This window comes from Manis javanica, chromosome 4 (genome assembly GCF_040802235.1).
Source record: "Manis javanica isolate MJ-LG chromosome 4, MJ_LKY, whole genome shotgun sequence".
Lineage (NCBI taxonomy): Eukaryota > Metazoa > Chordata > Mammalia > Pholidota > Manidae > Manis > Manis javanica.
Genome location: NC_133159.1, coordinates 115,625,885 through 115,649,372, shown reverse-complemented (window position 1 = coordinate 115,649,372; position 23,488 = coordinate 115,625,885). Strand labels below are relative to the sequence as shown.

Genomic DNA, 23,488 nt, shown 5'->3' with positions numbered 1-23,488 from the left:
GCTAGAAACTAGGGAAACGGAACAGTAAAACCTGTGAGTGGGTCCCTGCAGCCGGTGCCTCTGAGACAAAGAAAAGCGAGTGCTTTTTGAAAGACTTAAAGGGACAGGGACCCCACAGCTGGATGGAAGCATCCTGGGACACTTAGTCTAGAAGCTGGGAATCCCGGGGAACTCCAGGCACCCCAACCCTGAGTGGCAGTGCAGCTTGGAAGCCCCTCGCTGCAATAAACAGCCTCCTGCCCATTACCCCTCCGGCATGGCACTGCCGTATTGGAGAAGCAGCCTGAGGCTGGCCACGCCCACAGCAACCATGGAGCTTAACTCCACAGCAGCCAGGCAGGAATCAGAGGCCCTGTCTGCACACAGCTGCCCAGCACAAGCCACTAGAGGTCGCTGTTCTTCCAGGAGAGGAAGGCCACAAACGAACAAGAACGGACGTTCTCCCAGCCATCACTTGCGCCAGCTGCACAAACTATCTCTATCGCCATGAAAAGGCAGAAGAATTTGATACAAAACAGACTAACCCAGGCATCCTCCCCTGAGAAGGAATCTGGGGAGATAGACCTAACCAATCTCCCTGAAAAAGAATTCAAAATAAAGGTCATAACCATGCTGATGGACTTGCAGAGAAATATGCAAGAGCTAAGGGATGAAGTCTGGAAGGAGATTACAGAAATGAAACAATCTCTGGAAGGATTTATAAACAGAATGGATGAGATGCAAGAGGCCATTGATGGAATAGAAACCAGAGAACAGGAACGCATAGAAGCTGATGCAGAGAGATAAAAGGATATCCAGGAATGAATCAATATTAAGAGAACTGTGTTACTAATCCAAAAGGAACAATATCCGCATTATAGGGGTACCAGAAGAAGAAGAGAGAGAAAAAGGGATTGAAAGTGTATTTGAAGAAATAATTGCTGAAAACAACCCCAAACTGGGGGAGGAAATAATCGTTCAGACCACAGAAGTACACAGAACTCCCAACAGAAGTGAACAAAGGAGGACAACACCAAGACACATAATAATTAAAATGGCAAAGATCAAGGACAAAGACAGAGTTTTAAAGGAAGATACAGAGAGGAAAAAGGTCACCTACAAAGGAAAACCCATCACGCTATCATCAGACTTCTACACAGAAACCTTACAGGCAAGAAGAGAATGGCATGATATATTTAATGCAATGAAACAGAAGGGCCTTGAACCAAGAATACTGTATCCAGCACAATTATCATTTAAATATGAAGGAGGGATTAAACAATTCCCAGACAAGCAAAAGTTGAGGGAATTTGCCTTCCACAAAACACGTCTACAGGGCATTTTAGAGGGACTGCTCTAGATGGAATATTCCTAAAGCTAAACAGATGTCATCAGAAAAAATAAAATCACAGCAAAGAAAGGAGACCAACCAAAAAACTAAAAGCAAAAAATAAAATCAACTACCCACAAAAGCAGTTAAAGGAAACACAAAAGAGCACAGAATAAAACACCCAACATATAAAGAATGGAGGAGGAGGAATAAGAAGGGAGAGAAATAAAGAATCACCAGACAGTGTCTATAAAAGCTCAATAAGTGAGTTAAGTTAGGCAGTAAGACACTAAAGAAGCTAACCTTGAACCTTTGGTAACCACAAATCTAAAGCTTGCAATGGCAATAAGTACATGTCTTTCAATAATCACCCTAAACATAAATGGACTGAATGCACCAATCAAAAGACACAGAGTAATAGAATGGATAAAAAGCAAGACCCATCTATATGCTTCTTACAAGAGACTCACCTCAAACCCAAAGACATGCACAGACAAAAAGTTAAGGGCCGGAAAAAAATATTTCATGCAAACAACAGGGACAAAAAAGCAGGTGTTGCAGTACTAGTATCAGACAAAATACACTTCAAAACAAAGAAAGTAACAAGAGATAAAGAAGGACACAACATAATGATAAAGGGCTAAGTCCAACAAGAGGATATAACCATTATAAACATATATGCACCCAATACAGGAGCACAAGCATATGTGAAACAAATACTAACAGAACTAAAGGAGGAAATAGCATGCAATGCATTCATTTTAGGAGACTTCAACACACCACTCACTTCAAAGGATAGATCCACCAGACAGAAAATAAGTAAGGACACAGAGGCACTGAACAACACACTAGAACAGATGGACCTAGTAGACATCTATAGAACTCTACATCCAAAAGCAACAGGATACACACTCTTCTCAAGTGCACATGGAACATTTTCCAGAATAGATCATATACTAGGCCACAAAAAGAGGCTCAGTAAATTCAAAAAGTTTGAAATTGTACCACCAAGTTCTCAGACCACAAAGGTATGAAACTAGAAATAGATTAGCGAAGAAAATGAAAAAGCCCACAAACCATGGAGGCTTAACAACATCCTCCTAAATAACAATTGGACCAATGACCAAATAAAAGTGATTAAGCAATATATGGAGACCAATGAAAACAGTGAATTCAACAGCTCAAAATCTGTGGAAACCAGCGAAGGCCATGCTATGAGGGAAGTATACTGCAATACAGGCCTACCTCAGGAAAGAAGAACAATCCCATATGAACAGTTAACACACAATTAACAAAACTAGAAAAAGAAGAGCAAATGAGGCCCAAAGTCAGTAAAAGATAGGACATAATAAAGATCAGAACAGAAATAAATAAAATCGGGGAGAATAAAACAACAGAAAGAATCAATGAGAGCAGGAGCTGGTTCTTCAAGGAAATGAACAAAATAGATAAACCCCTAGCCAGACTTATCAAGGAAAAAAAGAGAGTCTATACACATAAACAGATTCAGAAATGAGAAAGGAAAATTCACTACGAAATACATCAAAAAGATCATCCATCATGATCAAGTAGGATTTATTCCCGGGAGGCAAGTATGGTACAGTATTCGAAAATCCATCAACATCATCCACCACATCAACAAAAAGAAGGACAAAAACCACGTGATCATCTCCATAGATGCTGAAAAAGCATTTGACAAAATTCAACATCCATTCATTAAAAAAACTCTCAGCAAAATGGGTATACAGGGCAAGTACCTCAACGTAATAAAGGCCATATATGATAAGCCCACAGCCAACATCATACTGAACAGCGAGAAGCTGAAAGCTTTTCCTCTGAGATCGGGAACAAGTCAAGGATGCCCACTCTCCCCACTGTTATTCAACATAGTACTGGAGGTCCTGGCCACGGCAATTAGACAAAACAAAGAAATACAACCAATCCAAATTGGTAAAGAAGAAGTTAAATTGTCATTATTTGCAAATGTCCATGAAAAACCCTAAAGACTCCACTCCAAAACTACTAGAACTGATATCAGAATACAGCAAAGTTGCAGGATACAAAATTAACACACAGAAATCTGTGGCTTTCCTATACACTAACAATGAACTAATAGAAAGAGAAATCAGGAAAACAATTCCATTCACAACTGCATCAAAAAGAATGAAACACCTAAGAATAAACCTAACCAAGGAAGTGAAAGACCTATACCCTGAAAACTACAGGACACTCTTAAGAGAAATTAAAGAAGACACTAACAAATGGAAACTCATCCCATGCTCTTGGCTAGGAAGAATTAATGTTGTCAAAATGACCATCCTGCCTAAAGCAATCTACAGATTCAATGCAATCCCTTTCAAAATACCAACAGCATTCTTCAATGAACTGGAACAAATAGTTCTAAAATTCATATGGAACCACAAAAGACCCTGAATAACCAAAGCAATCCTGAGAAGGAAGAATAAAGCTGGGGAGATTATGCTTCCGGACTTCAAGCTCTACTGCAAAGCCACAGTAATCAAGACAATTTGGTACTGGCACAAGAACAGACCCATAGACCAATGGAACACACCACAGAGCCCAGATATAAATCCAAGCACATATGGTCAACTAATATATGATAAAGAAGCCATGGACACACAATGGGGAAATGACAGTCTCTTCAACAACTGGTACTGGCAAAACTGGACAGCTATATGCAAGAGAATGAAACTGGGTTATTGTCTATCCCTATACACCACAGTAAACTCAAAATGGATCAAAGACCTGAATGTAAGTCATGAAACCATAAAACTCTTAGAAGATAACATAAGCAAAAATCTCCTGAATATAAACATGAGCAACTTTTTCTGAATGCACCTCCTTGAGCAAGGGAAACAAAAGCAAAAATGAACATATGGGACTACATAAAACTAAAAAGCTTCTACATGGCAAAGGACACCATCAACAGAACAAAAAGGCATCCTAAAGTAATGGAGAATATATTTGTAAATGACATATCTGACAAGGGGTTAACATCCAAAATATATAAAGAACTCACATGCCTTAACACCCAAAAAGCAAATAACCCAATTAAAAATGGGTAGAAGATACAAACAGACACTTCTCCAAAGAAGAAATTCAGATGGCCAACAGGCACATGAAAAGATGCTCCACATCACTAATCATCAGGGAAATGCAAATTAAAACCACAGTGAGATATCACCTCATACCAGCAAGGATCACCCTCATAGAAAAGACTAAGAACAACAAATGCTGGCAAGGATGTGGAGACAGGGGAACCCTCCTACACTGCTGGTGGGAATATAAACTAGTTCAACCATTGTGGAAAGCAATAAGGAGGTTCCTCAAATAACTAAAAATAGAAATACCATTTGACCAGGGAATTCCACTCCTAGGAATTTACCCAAAGAATACAATTTCTCAGATTCAAAAAAACATATGCACCCCTATGTTTATTGCAGCACTATTTACAATAGCGAAGATATGGAAGTGACCTAAGTGTCCAATAGTAGATGAATGGATAAAGAAGAGGTGGTACATATACACAATGGAATACTATTCAGTCATAAGAAAGAAACAAGTAGTACCATTTGCAACAACATGGATGGAGCTGGAGGATATTATTCTCAGTGAAATTAATTCAGGTAGAGAAAGACAAGTACCAAATGATTTCCCTCATTTGTGCAGTATACCAACAAAGCAAAACTGAAGGAACAAAATAGCAGCAGACTCACAGACTCCAAGAAGGGACTAGGGTTTACCAAAGGGGAGGGGTGGGGGAGGGCGGGGAGAGGGAGGGAGAAGGGGATTTAGAGGTATTATGATTAGTGCATATGGTATGTGTGGGGTCATGGGGAAGACAGTTTAGCACAGAGAAGGCAGGTAGGGACTCTGTGGCATCTTACTGCACTGATGGACAGTGACTGCAATGGGGCATGGGGGGAACTCAATAATAAGGGTGACTATAGTAACCACATTGTTTTTCTTGTGAAACCTTCATAAGAGTGTCTATCAATAATACCTTAATAAAAAAAGATTTTATCAATGATACTTCAGTAAAAAATAAATAAAGGAAACAGCTTTTAAATTTTACTTAAAGAATTTACACTGAAGTGAACTGATGAAATTCTTCAATTTAAATAAATATTTCTTCACCATAAAAAATGTATCCATTCCTGTAGGATTGCTCCAAAGTTAATAAAATTCATGGGAAAACATTAAAAAAATAAAGATAGAATGTTAACTGGTTAATAAATTCACCACGAATAAATTCACATCAAAAGCCCCCACTCCAAACATTAAATGATCTATCAACCTGGTATAATGAACTGGATTTGCAAAGGATCCAAAATATGCATTTGTGTCTATAAGAAAAACTGTTAGATACGGCTCTTTTCCTCCACCACTAAAACTAAGAAGTGGGAAGAAGATAAAGAAGCTAAAAATTGAGCAAGGAGATGAGACCCGCTTTACACAGTAGATTGAAGATCTCTTTCCCTACCTTACTTATTAATCATTGGTGATTAGCCACCTCTGCAAAGCCATTAGTTTGTCTTATAACCACATAGTTTATTTACAATATAAAATGGAAAGTGTGGCCCAGAAAATGTCAATCTATAGAAATGGAGCTGACCAGCAGCTCCTGGAGCTCACCCAGGACAGGAGCAGGGCTTGACTGCAGTCTGAGGAATCATTTTTGGGTAATGGAAATGTTCTAAAACTGGATTTCATGGCATGTAAATTATGCCTCAGTAAAGTTTTAAAAAGTAAGTGAAATACTTTTATTCATTTTGACTCTGAAACACAGAGAATCTGGAATGTTTAAGAACTGTGATCTGACGAGAGCAAATAACTGAATGTTGTTTATGTTTAGATGTGGGGCTGGGCAGAAAGAAGCTGAAACATTCTCTAGGCTTTCATTTATCAATTTCTGCTTCTAAAGGTGAAAAGGAAACAAATGAAAGGTGGCTGGTTATAAGAAAGAAAGTTTAAGGACCTAAGCTTGTTCATATTTTATCAGTTTTAATGGATTAATTTTGTTTTAAAATGTGCAAATGAAATTTTTCTTATTGTAGGCACACTTGATCTCAAGTCTGTAGCATCTGTACCCAGTTGGGTTAAAATTAATTGAGGAGCACTTATTTCCATTAGTAAAATGAAAACTTTTTCAGGGAACTTCTTTGTCAAGTAGGAGAATGCACACAATCTGGTACACTAATGAGCATCCAGGGTGAATGCAGGGGAAGAGCTATAGCCATTAACATTTCAAGAGTGCTTCATAGCTCCCAGCGGTGGCGGAGACAGCTCCCTGTGTACTAAAATCCACATCCCTATCTTTCACAAAAATAACCTCATCAGAGAGTTTAGAGGCTACTTGTACATTTCTTGTAGCTGGGTATGATCACATGGTTAAATACTGGCCAAGAGAATAAAATCAGACTTGATGTGGGCAACTTTAAGGAAACATTCTTACCATGTTTGAGTATCCTGCTTCCCCCCACCTCCTTCTTCCTACTAACTGGGCTGTAATAGCAATGCTGGAGCCATACTGGTCCATGAAGTGACCTTGGGAATGGAAATCATATACTGTGAAGAAACAAGATAGAATGAATCTGGAACCAGGACTTCTATTAGCCTCTACAGAGCTCCTTATGCGTGGATACAACCTCATGGCATAGAGGTTGGCCAGTAGATCCAGCTCTGTGCTAAGAAGATGGTGCAGCCCTGGGCTAGGATGCAGGCATGGCAAGTGGAGCACCAGCTGGATTCGAGCCCCCACTCCAGCTGGGTACCCCTGGGGTCAGCCAGCAGTGATGGCCCTGCACAGGACCCTAACACTGTGGAGAGACTTAACAGCCCGAGACAATTGCCTCTGGATTTCCTGCAGGTGAGAGAAAAATAAACTCCAATTTTTTTTAAAGAAATTATTTGGTTTTACTGTTATTCACAGCAGAATATAATCCTAACACAAACATTATCCAGTCTTTTTTTTTAATAGCAGAAAGAAAATAAACCATTAACATCTATTAAGTCTGGTATTATAAACTATGGTGTTACATTACTTTTTTATGCTTTTCTGTGACTTTTAAATATCCAATAATTTGTGACTTTAATGTTATATTCACAGGGCCAAACACAAGACATACAGAATACAATCAGATGTCATTTAAATTTGTGTCCCAGTTAGCAGGAATGATGTCAAAAGGCTACAGAATCCAATCAGGTGATGATGGTGAAGGACAGCGCAACAGGTCACACAAAGGTGTGAAGCATCTGATGGAAGGGCATGAAGGGAGTGTCTTCAGAACCAGAGGGCCGAAAAAATATAAATAGAAGGAAATGCAAATCCAAGCAATTAAGAAGCACAAGAAAAGATGCTAAAAATCATTAGCTATCAGGGGAATGAAAGTCAGAACTACAAGGTATATCCTCTCACCCACAAGGATAGCTACAATTAAAGAAGAAGAAAGGAAAGGAAACGTTGGTGAGGACACAGTGGGGATGGAAAATGCTGTCACCATGTGTGGGAAGCAGTCTGGCAGTTCGCCAGGCGGTTAATCCCAGAATTACCTTATGGCCCAGCAATCCTACTCCTAGTTATGTACCCAAAAGAATCGAATATTATATCCACATAAAACCTTGCACATGAATGTTCATTACAGCATTATTGATAATAGCCAAAAAGTGGAAACAACCCAAATATCTATTAACTGTTGAATGGGTAAGTAAAATGTGGTATATCGATATGATAGACTATTATTCAGCTGTAAAAAAAAAAAAATGAAGTTCAGATACATGCTTTGTGGAGAAACTGAAGGTTCCTATGGCCAGGATTCTCATCCTGCTCTGGCCGGCTAGCTCACCACACATGTGTGGGCAATACGTTGTTATTGATTCTATAGAAAGAGTTCCACCCAGTGCTCTGGGCAACACAGTGGCAGGGCTGCAGGAGAGCAGAGGCTGGAGTGGTGGCAGCGCTGAGGACGGAGACTAAGATGGCTGCAGGGACAGAGGAGCCCAGAGGCAGAGACTGGCTTGCTGCCTGCAGACTCACTCTGAGTGCATGGGATTCTAGTGATTGACCTGCCACTGTGGGAATAAAGTTGGGTATAAACCCTTTCACCCCCAAGAACGTTTGTGGGGCAGCTGGGGTTCCTATGGCCAGGATCCTTACTGAAATGAAACCATTTGATGATGTAACTGGCCTGTTGCTAGGCTACTGTTTCCACACTCATAGGCAATAAGCTATTATTGCACAATATAGAGAGCTGGCCCAGTGCTCTGGGCAGAGACAGACACGCTAGTGCTCGACCTACCATCAGGAGAACAAGCTGGGTAATAAACCCTTTCACCCCAAGAACGTTCTACTGTTATTTCTTTGGTCACATTGAATCCATAGCGAACTTGCCCGGGGCTGAAACCCACTGGCAAGATAATTGGGGACAGTTGGCAGGGTTCATTGGTGACCAAGGAAAAAGACAGGCTACCCTTATGGGAGGGGTGCTTCAGCGGGCTGCCCCTGTGAATGGGGAGACAGTGTATTGTCCCCCAATGGGTATGTGGTCTGAAGTGGCTTGCCTCCTAGATGGCTGGGCCCCACCCCAGGACTGTAGGCAAATAGAGGTGACACCTAAGGCAGTAGGGATAGCCCTTGGTATAGTAAGTAGATCTTTTGAGAGACAAAGTGCCTGTGAGGCAGTGGGGACTGTGGGTTGGCTGCTTCTCACAGTTATTAAAAAAGTCTACAGAAGAAAAGGACATGCTCCTGAAAAAGACTCAAGAAATGGCGGCATGAGAATGCAAGCTACAAACTGCTATGGATTCACTGGAGAAGGAAGTGGCATTGATGCGAGAGGAGGCAGCATGAGAATGCCAGCACTGAGGTGCCATTGAAGAGGTAAAAGATTCTTTCCAGGATGAGACAGCAGTGCTGCCAGGTGCTCTGAAGGAGGAAAAGGTCATCAAGGAAAAAGACAAACTCCTGAGGGAAGCACAGGTGGAGGTGGCACGAGAATACCAGGTGAGAAGCATTGAGGTGAAGGTAAGAGACCTTCTGAAGACTGAGCTGGCATTGCTGCGAGGCACTGTAGCAGAGGAGGCACTTGGGGGAGAGGAGAGAAAGGTGCCATCAGCCCCAGAAATGGAGGAGCTGGAGCAGGAAGAAGGGGTGATGCTGGAGGCACTGGTCCCTCCTGTATTGAAAGCACGCCCAGTGCTTGTAAGAAAATAAAAGACCCAGCAGCTGAAAGTTCCCCAAGGACAGGAGCAGCCCCCTCCCCAGGTCGAGGAGCACTCTATGGTCCGTCCCTATACTCAGGCTGAGCTGGTGGATTTGAGCTCCTGGTTTAGGCAGAAGCCCTCGGAGTCAATATCAGCTTGGCTCCTGCATCTGTGGGACTTAAGGGTGGATGGAATTGTTCTGTCGGAATCAGAGAAGGGAAAGCTGTCTTCCCTGACAGTGCAGCCTGCCTGAGGCAGTGATTACAAAATGCACATCAGATCCCAGGGAGTCATCCCCTCCTCGATTGGCTTATGGCTGCACTTCGTGCTGTATGGCCCAATCTGGGTGATCTGCCATCCTCTCCTGTTAGATGGCAGATGTATGCTGAGCTCCAACAGGTGTTATGGGAACTAGACATAAGAAATGCCATCTAGGAGAGGGTTTAAAGGTGGCAGTGTTAGAGGCATTTCTGCTTCCAGAGAAGACGGAGTAACAGCAACAGTGTTTACAGGCACCAGAACAGCTAAAACCTGAACAAAATGTAGGCAACAGTGACCCTCGGGTTCAGGGTGCCAGCAGCACGGGGTGGTGATGGACGCGAGTGAGGACCCTGGGAAGGCAGGCCACGGAGGGTAAAACAGTGGGATCCCGAGGCCGGGGTCTGCGGGGCAAGTGCTGGTGAAGGAGCATGGTGCGGAGGCCTGAGAGGGCTTCCTGGGTCCCCCGCGGGGTGCTCTCCAGCCTGGCAGGCAAAAGTAACCCCAGAGAGTGAACCCAAGAGGACGGAGGAGCAATCCCAGAGGCTCACACATGGCGGGAAATCGTATCCGGTTCTACCAGGCAAGGGGAAAGCCTCACGCACCCACAGCGTCAGGGAGAGCGCCAAGTTAAGTCTGCGACCCTCATCCCAGATCAAGAGCCCTCACCCCACCTAAAAAAGCTTGAAAGTGAACTTGAGAAGTATTGAGCTGCTTCTGCGCAATAGACTGTTCCAGAACAAAGCTTGAGAATGTTTATTGGGATAAAAAAGAAAATCCAGTGCCCAGAAAGGTAGAACTCACAAAACTGGGCATCCAGTGAAAAACACTATTGGCAGGCAAAGAGGTAGGAAAACAACTCACCATGAGGAGAAAAATCATACACAGAAATAGACCCAGAAATGACAAATGGTAATATTAGGAGACAAGGACTTTACAAGTTATTGTTTCTCCGTATTCCAGAAGCTAGAAAGAGACTGGTCATGTTAGAGGCACACCCAAATCAAAATCCTGGAGATACAACTGCCATGTCTGTGATGAAGATACACCAAAGGGATTAACTGCAGAAGGGAAGGTCGGAGAGCCTGAGACTCCAACAGAAACGGCCCAGAGTGCAGGAGAAGGACAGACGTCAGAGGGACGTCAGAGGGAAGGAGAGAGGATCCATGAGCTGAGAACACAGAGCCTGTAATAATACTAAGGAAGAGCCTTTCCAAAAAAGTGGCATCAGAACTGGTTATCTGTATGGAAAAATGAACTTCAGCCCCTCATCAGGCATAAAAATAAACTCAAGATGTGTACAAGACCTAAATAGAAGAGGTAAAACCATCAAATTTCTAGAAGAAAACATGCGAGAAAATACCTGTGACACTGGTTAGGCAGAGATTTTCCAAACAGAACACAAAAAGCACAATCTATTAAAGATTAAAATGATAATGTGAACTTTGTGAAAACTAAAACGATTTTTGTCTTTGATAAACATTTGCAAAACACCTGACAAAAGGCTTGCAAACCAAAGGTATAAAGATTCTCACAACACATAATAAGAGGACAAACAACTTGATTAAAAAATTGGAAGAAGACACAAACAGACATGTCACCAAGGAATATGTACAAACATATTCAAGGAATAAGCATGAGAAAAGATACTCAAAATTACTAGCCACCAGGGAAATGCAACTCAAACCACAGTGAACCACACCCTCTAGTGTTCCCGGCAATGCCGTGTAGGGGAGCCTGCACGCCTGCAGGCCACACACCCGTGGGGAAGTGGCACCGGCTGCCTTACACCAGCACGTGCTGAGCAAGCCAGCTGTTCCAGCCCCAAAAGAAAGGAAAGCTCATGTGCACACACAGGACTTGTATGTGGACATTCACGGCATCAAGCATCAGCCACAACCCGGATGTGGCCCCAACTCCATCAACTAGAAGGGGAGAACCGGGTTGGCATCAACAAAAAAGAAGAAAACATGGAGGCTCAACCATGCAGACAAACCCCAAAAGGCATTTGCTAAGGGAGCCAGACAAACACAAAGGCCACAGAGTAGGCCTCCAGCCATGTGGGACTCTTAAGAGCCAAAGCTGTAGGGTTGGAAAGCAGATCTCAGGCTGTCTGGGAGCGTCACTGGCAAAGGGGCCTGAAGGAACTCTGTAGGGTAAGGATGCTCTGCAGCTGACTGTGGGGGGTGGGTGTCTGCTATGTACACCTGAAATTCATCAGCCTGTACATGGCGGTATGGATTCACTGTAGGATAAATTACTTCTCAGTGAGGTTATTCAAATAGGCAGACACTTGCATCTGCTGTTCCCTGGGACAGATTAAAGGTGGGGGTAGAAGGTGGCTTCATGTCTAGTTCAATCAGAAAGATGACATTCTCAAGTAAAACACTCGTGTCCATGTTTCTTAAAGCATGACTTTTTGCCTTGTTTGAATTGCACTGAAGTGCTTTAAAAATTAAAAAAAAAAAAGAGGAATACCACCTATAGTCCACAGAATCATGGTCCAGATGAAGACCCTTTCACTTCAGGGATGAGAAATATTGTGCTTCAAACAGCTCCCACATCCCTCTTCGGGTCTCTGGTGGCCATTCTTGCCCCTCACTTAGGAGAGCCCATGAGCGAGGTTACCTGTACATTAGCAGACTTAGGAGAGGCTGAAGCAATGAAAACATGGAAAGAAATAAGATCTGCTACTCACAAGAAGAATTTAAAGGGCCCCATGAAGATTGCAAGGACCCAGATGTGGATTGATTTAATACAAGCAGGAACAGACGGAAGAAAATTAGATGGGAAGTCAAATAAGATCTTACTGGAGCTATGGGAACAGCTGAAACCAGAGCAGCAGTTCCAGCCATTAAGACCAAAGAGGCAGAGGTCAGAGACAGAGCCACGACTCCAGCCTGTGTGTTTGCAAGACTTCCTGCTGGAGAGTGAGCCAACCTCAATTGAGCCCACACAAGAAGGTGATTGGGGAACACGGTTTGACTGAGGGGAAGGTCAAGATATCTGCCCTGAGGGACCAGTGGGGGACCGGAGGCCACATGTTGAAATAGCTATCCATTGGTCCCCAGTGAACATACATGTCCTGGCTCTGGTGGACACAGGGGCTGAATGTTCACTGATTCGTGGTAACCCTGAGCAGTGCTCCGGGACCCCTACTATCATAGATGGATATAGGAATAAGGCTATCAGGGTGAAACAAGCCCAAATTCCTTTGGAAATAGGGCATCTACCCCCAAAAGAGTATACTGTGTATATCTCGCCCATCCCCGAGTATATTTTGGGGATTGATATCCTGCAGGCTCTATGGCTGCAGACCACTGCAGGTGAGTTCAGACTGAGAGTACGTGTGGTGAAGGCAGTTCTAAGGAGACATGGCAGGCACCTGCCCATAGCTTTGCCTGTGCCTCAGCAGGTGACTAATGCCAAACAATACAAACTGCCTGGAGGGCATAAACCTTCAAGGAACTGGAAAAGGTGGGTATTATAAAGCCCACCCATAGTCCTTTCAATTCCCCAGCATGGCTAGTAAAAAAGCTGGATGGCTCCTGGCGTATGACCATGGATTACAGAGAACTGAATAAAGTCATACCCTCTATGCATGCTGCTGTCCCTACATTGCAGGCCTGATGGATACCATCAGCCACAAACTAGGAACATTATGTGGTAGATCTTGCTAATGCCTTCTTTTCCATTGACATTGAGTGGGAAGAATTTACTTCAGAACCATTAGTAGCAGAGAGTCCTTATTGGGACGGAATAGCCCCTATCCCTGAAGATGCATGGTACACAGATGGCTCTAGCCATGGGCAGCCCCCAAAAGAGGTTTGTAGCTTTCCATCCTAAGACTAAGACAATATGGATGGAAGATGGTGAGGGGAAGAGCAGTCAATGGGCAGAGTTGTGAGCTGTGTGCTGTGATCAGCCGGGAGCCCTCCCCTATAGTTGTCTGCACTGACAGCTGGGCTGTCTATCGGGGCTTGACCCTGTGGATACCAACCTGGTACCATGCAAACTGGCAGGTTGATCACTGACCCCTTTGGGGGCAAGAATTGTGGCAAGACTTATGGGCCTGTGGTCAGACTAAAATAATTACAGTATACCATGTGACAGGTCATTTGCCACTGGCATCCCCAGGAAATGATGAAGCAGACACACTGGCCCAGGTACGTTGGTTAGAAGGAAAGCCTGCCTCTGATGTGGCCCAATGGTTACATCAGCATTTGCTGCACATGGGGCAAAAGACAATGTGGGCTGTACGTTGGTGGGGCTTGCCTTTGACCTTTGAAGAAGTTAGTAGAGTCTGTCAGGAGTGTGTCATGTGCTCTAAAAGGGACTTACATAGAGTTCCACAGCAACATGGGACAATAGCTAAGGGGCCGATACCCCTTGTTAGATACACTATATTGGGTCTCTCTACCTGTGTCAGAAGGGTACCAATATGCCATGACTTGTGTGGAAACAGCCACTGGACTTCTGGTTGCTTTTCCTACCCATTGTGCAGACCAGCAGATGACCAAAAGAGGCCTGGAGCATCTCTTCGTTGCCTATGACCAACCACTGGTAATTGAGAGTGATCAGGGCACCCATTTCACTGGACATGCACTGCAAGAACGGGTGTGACAGCTGGGAATCAAATGGAAGTTTCATGTGCCATACAATCCTACCACAGCAGGCATGACAGAGAGGCACAATGGCTTGTTAAAATCCAGACTAAAGGCAGATACCAATAATCTGCGGGGATGGTCAGTCCACTTATGGACTGTGCTAAGGCGTTTGAATGAGAAACCCTGAAAGGGAACCCTGAGCCCAATAGACATGTTAACACACATGGCTGCCTCCCCTATACAACTGCAAGTACAAACCAAGGGAGATTCGCTGAAGCCGAGGTTCAGGCACCAGAATAATATCTTGCTGCCAGCTCCAATTGCACTAAACCCTGGAGACTCCATTGAGTAGACATGGCCTTGGACCTTTCAACACATGGACCAACAATGGCTGGCTCTCCTGGCACCTTGCAGACAAGGCCTGGAAGCTGGCCTCCTGTGTATTCCTGGAATAACAGCAGACTGGCCACCAAAGGTCACAGCAGTATATCCTCAATGACAAGAAGGTAGGAGCATCTTACTGGGGAGTTTTGTTTTATCATTATGGCCAGTGCATGCTCCTCTAGTAGCACTATATATAGACCCCTCAGTAACCCCCACGGGGAGAAGAGTAAAAGTATGGTATGCTAGACCTGAACAGAACTCCCTTCCTGCTACGGTCCTATCACAGGACCACTTTTTTGCATGCATCAGATCTAATGGACAAGATTTGTCTACACTGGTGTCATTAAAACATGTGTCTTATCACCCCTAAGGTCTTTGTGGATTGGAAACCTCCTCTGGCTTGAGGATTATTATAGTTTTTGTTACCTCTGTCAAAATCTTGCTGTATCTTAATTTTTGTTATTATCTCTAAGTTGTTGTTATCCTCTGTTGCTGTTGTGGAACTTGGTTACAATGCTCCAGCTTTCTCACACAGGGACCATTGTGGAAGATTGAAAGCATGTAGATTATAAGGCGAGAATCCTGGAGGGGTGGAGTGTGGGGAAGTTGGGGTTCCTATGGCCAGGATCCTCACTGAACTTAAACCACCTGATGATGTAACTAGCCTGTTGGTAGGCTACTGCTTTCACACCCGTAGGCAGTAAGCTATTATATGGAAATATATATATAATATATATATTAGAAAACTCAGCCCAGTGATCTGGGCAGAGGCAGAGAAGCTAGTGCTCAACCTATCACTGGGAGAACAAGCCAGGTAATAAACCCTTTCACCCCACAAATGTTCTACTGTCATTTCTTTAGTCACATTGAATCCATAGCAAACTTGCCCAGGGCTGAAACCCACTGGCAAGATATCCTACAACATGGATAAACCTTGAAAATATTATGCTAAGTGACCTAAACCAGTCACAAAGAACCACATATTGTATGGTTCCATTAATGTGAAATGTCCAGAACAGGCAAGTCCATAGACAGGAGGTAGATTTGGCTGCCAGAAAGATGTGAATCTGTAAGTCCAAGTATCTCAATGAACTCCAAGTCAGAAAAACTCAGTGAGATCATAGCAAGACACAAAAGAATCAAATATAAAGAGAATTTTTAAAGCAGCAAAAGAGAAATGACTCACACACACAGGGAACCCTCGATAAGATTGACAGCCAGTTTCTCATCTGAAACCATGGAGGCCATAATGCAGTGTGGAATGACATACTTAAATCACTGAAAGAAAAAACTGTCAGCCAAGACTTCTGTATCTGACAAAAGTATCCTTTAAAAATGAGGGAGAAATTAAAACATACCCAGATAAACAAAAGCTGAGGAATTTTCTTGCCACCTGATCTGCCCTAAAAGAAATGCTAAAGGGACTCCTTCAGGTTGAAATGAAAGGACGCTAGAGAGTAACTCAGAGCTGAATGACAAATAAAAACCTCCAGTTAAGCAACTATATATGGACAAATATAAAAGCCAGTTTTATTGTAGTTTTGGTTTGTGACTCCAAGTTTTCATCTCCTCCATGAGTTAAAAGATAAATGCATTAAAAAATTACAAATCTTTGTTACTGAGCATACATGTATAAACAAAACTTGTGACAACATAAAGGGGTGGGGACAGAGCTGTAGAGGAGCAGATTTGATGCTAAGTTAGTATCAATTCAAATAAAATTATTTTTTGATGTTATGTATAATCCCCATGGTAACCATGAAGAAAATATCTAAAATATATAGACAAAGGAAATGAGAATGGAATCAAAACAGTTCACTATAAAAAATAATCAACTAAACACAAAAAAGGACCTACTAAAGGAAATGAGAGGCAAAAAAGGTAAAAGACATACAGAAAGCAAATTAAATGGCAAAGTGCTTCTCAGTAACTAAATACAAATGGATCAAATTCTCCAATCAAAAAACAGATATTGACAGACTAGACTAAAAAACATAATCTAACTATATGCTGTCCACGTGAGACTCACTTTAATAACAAAGCGACTCACAAAGTGACAATAGGCAAAAAGTGAGAGCATACCAAAATATATTACATGCAAACAGTAACCCCAAGAGAGCTGGGGTGGCCAAACAAAATACAGTTAAGTCAAAATCTCTTACAAGGGACAAAGGACATTATTGATAAAAGGACCAATTCATTGATAAGATATAACAACTATAAACATGTTATACACCAAAAAACAGAGCACCAAAATATTTGAAACAAACAAATTAGAGAATTCATTCTACAAAATAGCTGGAGACTTAAATACACCATTTTCAATAACGGATAGAACATCTGGACAGATCAGTAAGGAAACAGGAGTTAAAACAACACTGTAAAGCAACTAGACCTAGCAGGTGCATACAGACCACCACCCAGTAACAGCAGAACACATATTCTTCTTGACTGTATGTGAAACATTCTCCACAACAGTCCACCTATGTATGAGGCCACAAAAGAAATTTCAATTCATTTACAAAGACTGAATCATACAAAGGATCTTCCCCAACCACAAAGGAATAAGACTAGAAATCAGTAACAGAAGGAAATTTGGAAAATGTACAAATACGTGGAAATTAAGCAATGTTCTTAAATGATGAGGGAAATTGGGAAAAAAAATTGGAAAAGAAACAAAACAAAACATAAATACAGCATACCACATGGGATGTAACAAAGGCAGTACTGACGTAAATTTATCGTAAATGCCTACATTGAAAAAGAAGAAAGATCTCAAACTGATAACCATATTTTACACACTGGAAAGAGCACACTAAACCCAGATCAAAATGAACAGAAATAGTAAAGATTAAAGCAGAGATCAATGGAACAGAAAAGAGAAAAACAGAAGATCAAGCAACCAAAACCTGACTCTTCGAAAAAAAGATCAACTAACTTGATAAAACTTTAGTTGGACTGAGCAAGAGAAAAAAAGGGAAGACTCAGATAACTAGTGTCAGAAATGACAGTGGGGACATTACTATGCTCCCCTTAATAAAAAGGACTTTAAGAGAGTACTGTGAACAGTTGTACACCAAAAAATTAGATTATGAGACAAAATGGAAAAGTTCATAGAAACACATGTTACCTAACCTGACTGAAAAGATATCTAGACAAACCTATAGAAAGACTGATCAACAATCAAAACCTCCCACAGAGAGGAGTCCTGGACTTGACGGCTTCAGTGGTGAATTAAAGCAAACATTTAAAAAAGAATTGCGACCAACCCCTCTCAAATTCTTCCAAAAAATAGAAGAGGAAGTACACTGCTGAACTCATTGCCTCACTCTATGTGGCCAGCATTACTCTGATATCAAAGCCAGACACATCACAAGAAGAGAAAATCACAGACCAATATTCCTGATGAATGTAGATATAAAAGTCAACAAAATCCTGGCCAACTACATCCAGCAGCATATTAAAAGGATTGTACACCCAGGAACATGTATCCCAGGAATGTTAAGCGATGATCAACATCACCAAATGTGATATACCACATTAATGGAATGAAAGGGAAAACAAAGGCATTTAACAAAATCTACATCCTTTTACGAATAAGAACACTCAATAAACTAGAAATAGAGACAACTTCCTCAACCTGATAAAGGGCTTCTATGAAAAACCCACAGATAGCATCAGACTCAATGACTAAAGACTGAGAACTTTACCCCTCAAATCAGAAGCAAAACAAAGATGCTCACTTTTGCGACCTCTGTCCAGCACTGGCCATTGACCTGAAAGTTCCAGCCAGAGCAGTTGCCAAGAAAAGAGATAAAAGGCATCAAAACTAGAAAGGAAGAGTAAAATGATCTCTGTTTGCACAAGGCTGATCCCATATCTAGAAACACCTGAAGAACCCACAGCATGCTCCCGGAGCTAATAAATGATTCAGCAAAGTGTCGGTACAGGGTTACCAGGGGGTCGTGGGAGGGAAGATGGGGCGTTACTGCTGAACGGGTACAGAGTACTGTTTGGAGCGATAAAAATGTTTTAGAAATAGATAGTGATGATGGCTGCATGACATTGTTTCACTTAAAAATGGTTAAAATGGCAAATTTTATGTTATATACATTTTTACCACAACTTAAAAAGAAAACAAAAACAACCAAATCTATTTTACTAAATTAACATTAGAATATTTAGGGGAATTTAGCTAAGTTGTAAGTGGTACTGATTGTCTCAAGAGTTTCAGTCTGTTCACTTAAGTTGATGAGACATTAGTCAAACTTTGTTTTAATAGAGTATGATGATTTGCAATGGACATTTAAAAAAAATTTCATATGAACCTGAAACTAACATTTTCAGTAACTGAAATATTCTCTACAACTTGAAAATTTTCCAAAAGACAACAACAAAGAAACAAAAATTCCCTGGAAAAATCCAGAACCAAAATGACATCTTTCTGAATAGCATAAGAATGTGAGGAATATGTAATGTAAGGAATGTAATATGCAAGATATCAATGTTCTCCTAGCGATTACCAAAGGGGAGGGGTTGGGGAGAGTGGGGAGGGAAGGAGAAGGGGATTAAGGGGCATTACGATCAGCACACATAACATAGGGGGGTCACAGGGAAGGCAGGACAGCACGGAGGAGACAAGCAGTGACTCTCTATAGCATGTTACTATGCTGATAGAAGGTGACTGCAAAGCGGCAGGGGGACTTGATAATATGGGTGAATGTTGAAACCACAATGTTGTTCATGCGAGACCTTCATAAGATTGTATATCAATGATACCTTAAATAAACAAACAGACCAACAAATAAATAAAAGGCAATCAGAGAAACAAAAACAACAGCAAAAAAATGAATCAGGGTCCTCATACCTCCCCAGGTGTGGACGTAGATCTTCCTCCACCACACATGCAGGAAGAGAAGAGCACACAGGAAAAGCTGGGATGTGGTGTTGGCCCAGGCAGACCCTCTGAAGGAGAAGGATCAGGATCGAAAGTATATTCCTTCCAAATGTGAGTAAAGAGGTCACCCTGACAAGAATACAGTTACTAGGGGAACCTAGAACTCCTAGGCCGTCTTTTAGTATTTTAAACACCTTACCCACTTGTTACCAGACTTGTTTTCTTTCTGCTAATCTTGAATTTTGTAGAAGTACCAAATGTTACTGGTCATCAATGGAAAAACAAAAGGACGTATTTATCACCATTCATTGTCTTAATAGCCTTCAATAATCCACCAAATAAATTCTTAAAACATAATTAGCTAGAAAGGATATAACAGCTACTGTGTTCTAAATAATGGTCTATGGCCATAGCAGTTTTATTTCCCAGAATTATAATAAATGTGTTTTCTATTAGGAAATAACCTTAGAGCTTCTACAATTGATGGCGTCTTATCACTGCAAATGAAACGATGCAGACAAGAACTCTGCTTTCTCTTCTATTTTTTCAGTTCACTCTCCTGACCAGTCCTCACATTTATCATTAGTCCATTCCTATATGTTCTTTTCCTCTTACCCACCTATCTCCAAACTGTTTTTCATATATCATTCAAGAAACCTCTAAGAGGTATACTTCTCTGTGTTCCTGGAAGGCATACCTGCGGCAGAGCCGGGATGCCCACGCAGGTGCTTAAGTGGGTCAGCGTGACCAGTTCTCAACCTTGTCTGCTGACCCTCAGCTCTGCCATGGCCAGAACCTCTTTCAGTTTTCTGGCTTAAGAAAGGTGTTGCAAATGCTTTCCACTGGTTGTTCTTAGTTCCAACTGTCTACTACCCTTTAATAAACAGCTTCTGTATATATTTTTATTATAACAGTAAAAAATGAATTCTCCATTACTATCCTTTACCCACATTAATATGCATACACACCATACCCACAGAAACAAGTCTCTTGAAAAATAGCCCCATACCACCTTATATTTTCTATTTCATTTTATTTGATTCATAATACATTTCATTTTTTAAAATACTGGTCATGACCCACTAAGCTGGTTTCCATTTGTAAAGAAACACACTGCCCTAAAGCACCTACACACTGTTTGGGGGCTCAACCTATGCGGGCTGGCAGGACCTCACCAGCCACGTGCAAAAGAGGCTGGCCTTGGGCCAGAGCACCAGAGAGGGTGTTGAGTGAGGGATAGACCCTCAGCCTGGTACCCCCAAGGGAGATCCAAGCTGACACTGCTTTCTATGTGACCTTCAGTTCCTCAAGCTTCATAAAGATGGAATTTGGCACAATTTCTTACAATTTAGAGACAATGGAAGAGTCCCTCCCAGCATCTGCCCCCTCTGGCCTTTGCCTGGATCACCCACTTATCTTCACAGCCAAAGCACCGTCCTTCTCCAGGCTAGCTCCACCCAGCCATGCAGGCGTCAGCTCACAAATGGCTTCTTCCATAACCATTCTCCCCCATCTCTCCAGCTACGCCCTCCCACTTAGCCTGGGCTGGCTGTCTCCAGGTGTTCCACAGCACCCACTCTCACCCCGACATATGGAGCACCCAGACCCTTTCATACTCCCTGCCGGCCACTTCGCTCCCCTGTATCCCCAGCCCTAGCACACAGCAGACACTATTTGTTGAATGAACGGGTCACTACTTACACCACTCCAAGGTCCAGGGCATACAGCAGGAGGGCATTCATGCCCACATTGATTATATTCACCACAATCCCAGTAATAACTTGAGGCAAGATGATGCCCTACAATCTCCAAATATGAAAACATTAGCATTTTCTAAAGTTAATTAGTTAGGTGTTGTGAAACAACAGAACATGTACACTAGTCTCTGCTCCATGTTCCAGCACAGAGGCCCCAAAACGCCTTAACTTCCTGTGTGATAAGTGCACTAGGAGCAGCTCTGGATCCCTTATTTGTCACTGACACCTGGTTCTTGGCAAAGAGTTCCTAAATCCCTTGGAATTTCCTGGGGATAAGTAACAGCAGTGCCTTCTGCCCCAGTGAGGTGACTCAGGGTGGCGGCTGCTCACCTCATCCCTTCCCTAGAGAGGGAAGAGGAGCTGGAAGGGAGTTACTGATCCATCACGCCTACATGAACAAGCTTCCATAAAACCCCCAAAGGACAGGGTTCAGAGGCTTGCAGGCTGGTGCACACACGGCTGAGCTGGGAAGACAGGACGGCCCGAGAGTAAGGGAGGCCCCACGCTCCTTCCCACACGCCTCGCCCCAGGCATGTCTTCCATCTGGATGTTCACCTGTGTCCTTTATCATAACCTCTTGGAATAAACTGGTAAAAAGGAAAGTTTCTCTGAGTTCTGTGAGCTGATCTAGCAAATAAATTGAACATGAGGTGAACCTGAGGAGGGGGTCATGGGAACCTTGATTTACAGCCAGCCAGAAGCACAGGTGGGGGCAGTCTATAGCCCACAGAAGTAGTCTTGTGGGGCTGAGCCCTTCACCTGCAGGACCGACACTATCTCCAGGTAGACAATGTCACAGTTGAGTTAAATAATAGGGCACCCAGTGGGTGTAGCTGAATTGCTTGGTGTGGGTGTTGGTGACTCCACACATCTGGTGTCAGAAGTGCTATGTGACTGTAGTGTGAGAGTAAAGGAGCCACATGGGAGGAAAACTAAGTTCTTCCTAAACAGGTGTGCAACTGGACACTCGAGAGTTAAATAGGCAATGATTTTAAATGACAGCAGGGTATGGGGGCTGCAGAGACAAACAAGAAGTGACAGGAATCTGACAGACTGCTATGGCACCTCTTCTGGGCTGCACAGCTCCCAAACAAAGCACTCTGGGTAGAATTTCAAGAAAATATTGTGAATTACTTATATGGAAAATTCCCGAAGAATACTTACTTTACATTTCCAGTATTGTGGAGTAAAAATATAAAAAGAATCTGTACCTGACTTTGTAAATATCTTGTCTGTAGCTGGAAAAGGAATGTGGCCTATAAGATGAAACAGAAAAACAAACATCTCATTCATATAAAAGTATAACTCCAACAGTTTCCAATCAGTTCTGGCTTTTCATAAGGTATTTCATCTTGATATGCGACCTCATGTTCAGAAAGCCAGACCCACACTAATGAAAGGCGAGAATGCCAACTATTTAGGATTTCCCAAAGCGGACGCCCTGGAGAACTGACAGAGGTGAAGTAAAGCCACTTGCTCCCTTGACATCTGCACGGCTCCAAGGGTGCCGCTAGCAGTGCTCCCCAGAATCCCGGAGGAGCCCAAGGAACATTCTGATCAACTTGTGCTCTGAAGGAGCCACAGACCAAGGAAGGAAATTTCTTGCCCCCATCAGTGTTTGCATTTAATTGAAGTCATTGGACATACAACGTACAAGGTACAGGCTCTGAGAACCAGTAAGGCGGGACGACAGGCCCAAGACATCTGTGCTGAGCTTTTGTAGCAACAGCACAAGGATACAATAAGCGAACATAATGTAGGGGGCACCGTGCACACAACACCCATGGGCTGCTTCACGTAACAAGACCTAAGAACATCCTGGACACTTATGGGAAGGGCAGGAATAAAAATCATCACATAAATCTGGGCTATCCTGAAATAAACAACACAACAGCCTTCGGTTAAAATCAAAACAACTGCTGGTTATGCTATCTTCAAATTGGATCCAGAGTATTGTTAAAACTTAAAATTTAAAAGTATTTATATGGTAGAAATTTAATAACAATTTTAAGTGATTGTTTTTCTACAACTTAAGTCAACATTACAGTAGGCC

At 42.5% G+C, this 23,488-nt stretch overlaps 1 protein-coding gene across 7 annotated transcripts in view; it reads right to left on the bottom strand.

Annotated features, from left to right (window-relative positions):
• LOC108409201 (multidrug and toxin extrusion protein 2-like) overlaps positions 1-23,488 on the bottom strand; it is a 63,245-nt gene that overhangs the window by 29,860 nt on the left and 9,897 nt on the right. For 4 of the 7 annotated variants that reach the window (XR_012130433.1, XR_012130434.1, XR_012130432.1 and 1 more), the window contains exons 4-6: positions 21,380-22,691; positions 19,878-19,941; positions 19,649-19,746 (exon numbers count right to left, since the gene is read on the bottom strand). Coding sequence is in view for 1 of the 7 variants with exons in the window: in XM_073234735.1 (XP_073090836.1) it covers positions 19,649-19,746; positions 19,878-19,941; positions 21,380-21,416 (199 nt within the window). In the remaining 6 variants the exon portion in view is untranslated. Of the gene's footprint in view, positions 1-19,648; positions 21,347-21,379; positions 22,692-23,488 lie in introns of those variants that run through there. The other 3 variants (XR_012130435.1, XR_012130437.1, XR_012130436.1) reach the window with 3 other exon arrangements.